General features: G+C 40.2%; 1 protein-coding gene across 1 annotated transcript in view; it reads right to left on the bottom strand.

The window, feature by feature from the left end:
* LOC102211717 (coiled-coil domain-containing protein 18-like) overlaps positions 1-1,494 on the bottom strand; it is a 5,404-nt gene extending 3,910 nt beyond the window's left edge. The window contains exons 1-3 of the mRNA XM_013911495.1: positions 1,387-1,494; positions 849-985; positions 487-593 (exon numbers count right to left, since the gene is read on the bottom strand). Of these exons, the coding sequence (XP_013766949.1) occupies positions 487-593; positions 849-983 (242 nt within the window). The 5' untranslated portion in view covers positions 984-985; positions 1,387-1,494. The remainder of the gene's footprint in view (positions 1-486; positions 594-848; positions 986-1,386) is intronic.
* Positions 1,495-2,363: the final 869 nt, after the last annotated feature.

The following is a 2,363-nucleotide window of genomic DNA, read 5'->3' as shown; positions in this document are numbered from 1 at the left end:
TGCAAGCTGTTAATTTCACAGCCTCTGATCCACCTCCATGCATTCAAAGATGCCTTTTGATGCCTTTACCTGACCACAAACAGTTTTCCACTTTTCGTTAGTCCATTTGATGAAATATTCGCAGTCGCACAACTTTACATTAAGGAACATTATTCTGAAATTCCTCCACAATTTGTAGATTATGTTTTTGTTTTGTTTTTTTCAGACTGGTGAACCTCAGCCTCTCTTTTTATGCCCAATCATGTTACACACCTGCTCCCAACTAAACTGATTGTAAACTGTTCCTCCAGATGTTTCTTTTCAGTACCACTTACTTCTCCATCCATTTGTTGCACGCATTCCAAATTTTTTCAGATGTGCTGCTGCCATCAAATTCAAAATGAGCTAATATTTTTCATAAAAATCACTTTAAATGCTTGAGCTATGTTTTTTTTTTATGTTCTGTTAAGAATAAAAACCTTGTGGATATTTCAGTCAATGACATACTTAAGTTCTTTGGCCTGAGCCTCCAGCTCCGCTTCAAGCTGACGAATCTGTTCACTCATGACCACCACATTGTTGTGAACCCCAGCCCTAGGGCCCCTGAGGTAGACCTGCAAAAGAACACAGATAACCCATGTGTACACTTTCTGCTAGTTATTACGGGAGACTTGTCATATCATATTTGACATTTCAAGGAAAAAAACACTGAAATCTAACACTAATTTAACACTGTGGCTTGGTCAAATGGAGGTGTTTGGCACGGTTGTAGAGGGATCTGCAGCAGACTAGCCCACAGTCTTTAAAGATTTAACAAGCTCCACTTAAAAATAATAATAAAATTAAAAATCACATGTGTAATATCATACCTGAGATTTGGAGGTAGCCATTTCATACTGCATTGCATCCAGGTCACTGATGAGCTGCTCATCCTGCAGAGTCAGACAGGCGTTTTCCTGCCGCACACAGCCAATCTTCTTCCTCGAAGCAGAAATGGACTCCATCTCTACAGAACAAGTGTTGAATGATGATGACAAACAAAGGCATGACACAGGAGTGGATGAGAAACGTTTATTTTTTTTACCCTAGAGCTGCTATGTAACACTAGATCTGCTCATTTTTTGAACAATTTACTCAGTTTTATGTGTATAGAAAATATAGACCACTAACCAGCCCACACCTGGGTAGTCACCCTTTATGCAAACAAAACTAGCCCACCAAAATAGTTTCTCTCATTTGAGGGAACAATTACCGAATTCATGGACGTGCATACCTTTATACAGCATGTAACATAGTCCGATGTGACAGATAATGTGTAAATGATATTCAAACACTTTTTTTCTTAGTGTTTCACTCAGAAGTAACTCCATTGCCCTTTACCTTTGACTTGGAGGAGGTTGGACCTACCAGCAACAATCCGTCTCTCAGCCGTCCCACAAGATATTATAACATCAGGCAGTCAGGACTGAACCTGTTCATCACCACGGCCATCTGACTGACTGCAGACCAGCGAGAGGAAACCAAGAGAAGAGGGTGGACGGCTCGAAAACAGAATCATACTACATATTTGCAGGTTTCTGTTACAAAAAACACCAGCTACAGTTTGGGTCTCTGTGATTACTCACCTCAGCTTCTGTGTAGGCTGAGCTCCCTCAAACCGATTAGCTCTTTGATGTCAAACATCAGACTATTACCGGGTGCATATTTAGCTTTCCGGCGCTGAAGCAACATTTACCGCTTGTGTGAACGGTTGAAAAGCTCCAGAAGACCTTTAACTTCATCAGCATGTGGCTATGTTTTAAGTATCCGAGGCTACACCAGAACAACTACGCTCGCTAAATGTAAACAGTGTTGCTCGATGGATCAACAGGTGGCTAACTCCTCAACCTCATCACTGTTTTCACAGCAAAAAGCCACCAAACGACCCACAGGCAGCATTAACCTTTCAACTAAAAATTTACTTTTTATTGTTCTTACGCTATAAAAGCATATCATACGCATTTATCGTTTCTACTGTGACAAATCTTTACATGTTACCCTATGCAGTTGCAATGAAGGAGAAGGTATCCAAAACAGTTTGTAATTCCTAGTCTCCGCCTACAACTAACAACCAACCTTGCTATTGGGTAATACTGAGTTGCCTGTGAATTGATTGGTGAAGAGGGATAGCCGCGAACAACGGCGCGTGTGGTGTGCCAAAAAGTGATTGCCTGCCAAAAACTGATTTCCAATGTTTCTGTGTATTTTTTCTGTGTAATATCTTTACGTATGTTCGTAAATAGACTTCGGTGAACAGGGTTTACAAAGGGGTTATATATAGAATTAGTTGAATATAGTTGTATCTTTACAATTCTGTGTATTGTACTTACATTATAACCAATCCT

This window comes from Pundamilia nyererei, unplaced genomic scaffold (genome assembly GCF_000239375.1).
Source record: "Pundamilia nyererei isolate P.nyererei 1_Seehausen unplaced genomic scaffold, PunNye1.0 scaffold00004, whole genome shotgun sequence".
In the NCBI taxonomy this organism is placed as follows: domain Eukaryota; kingdom Metazoa; phylum Chordata; class Actinopteri; order Cichliformes; family Cichlidae; genus Pundamilia; species Pundamilia nyererei.
The sequence above is the reverse complement of the archived record's forward strand: the minus strand, read 5'-3'. Positions and strand labels throughout refer to the sequence as shown.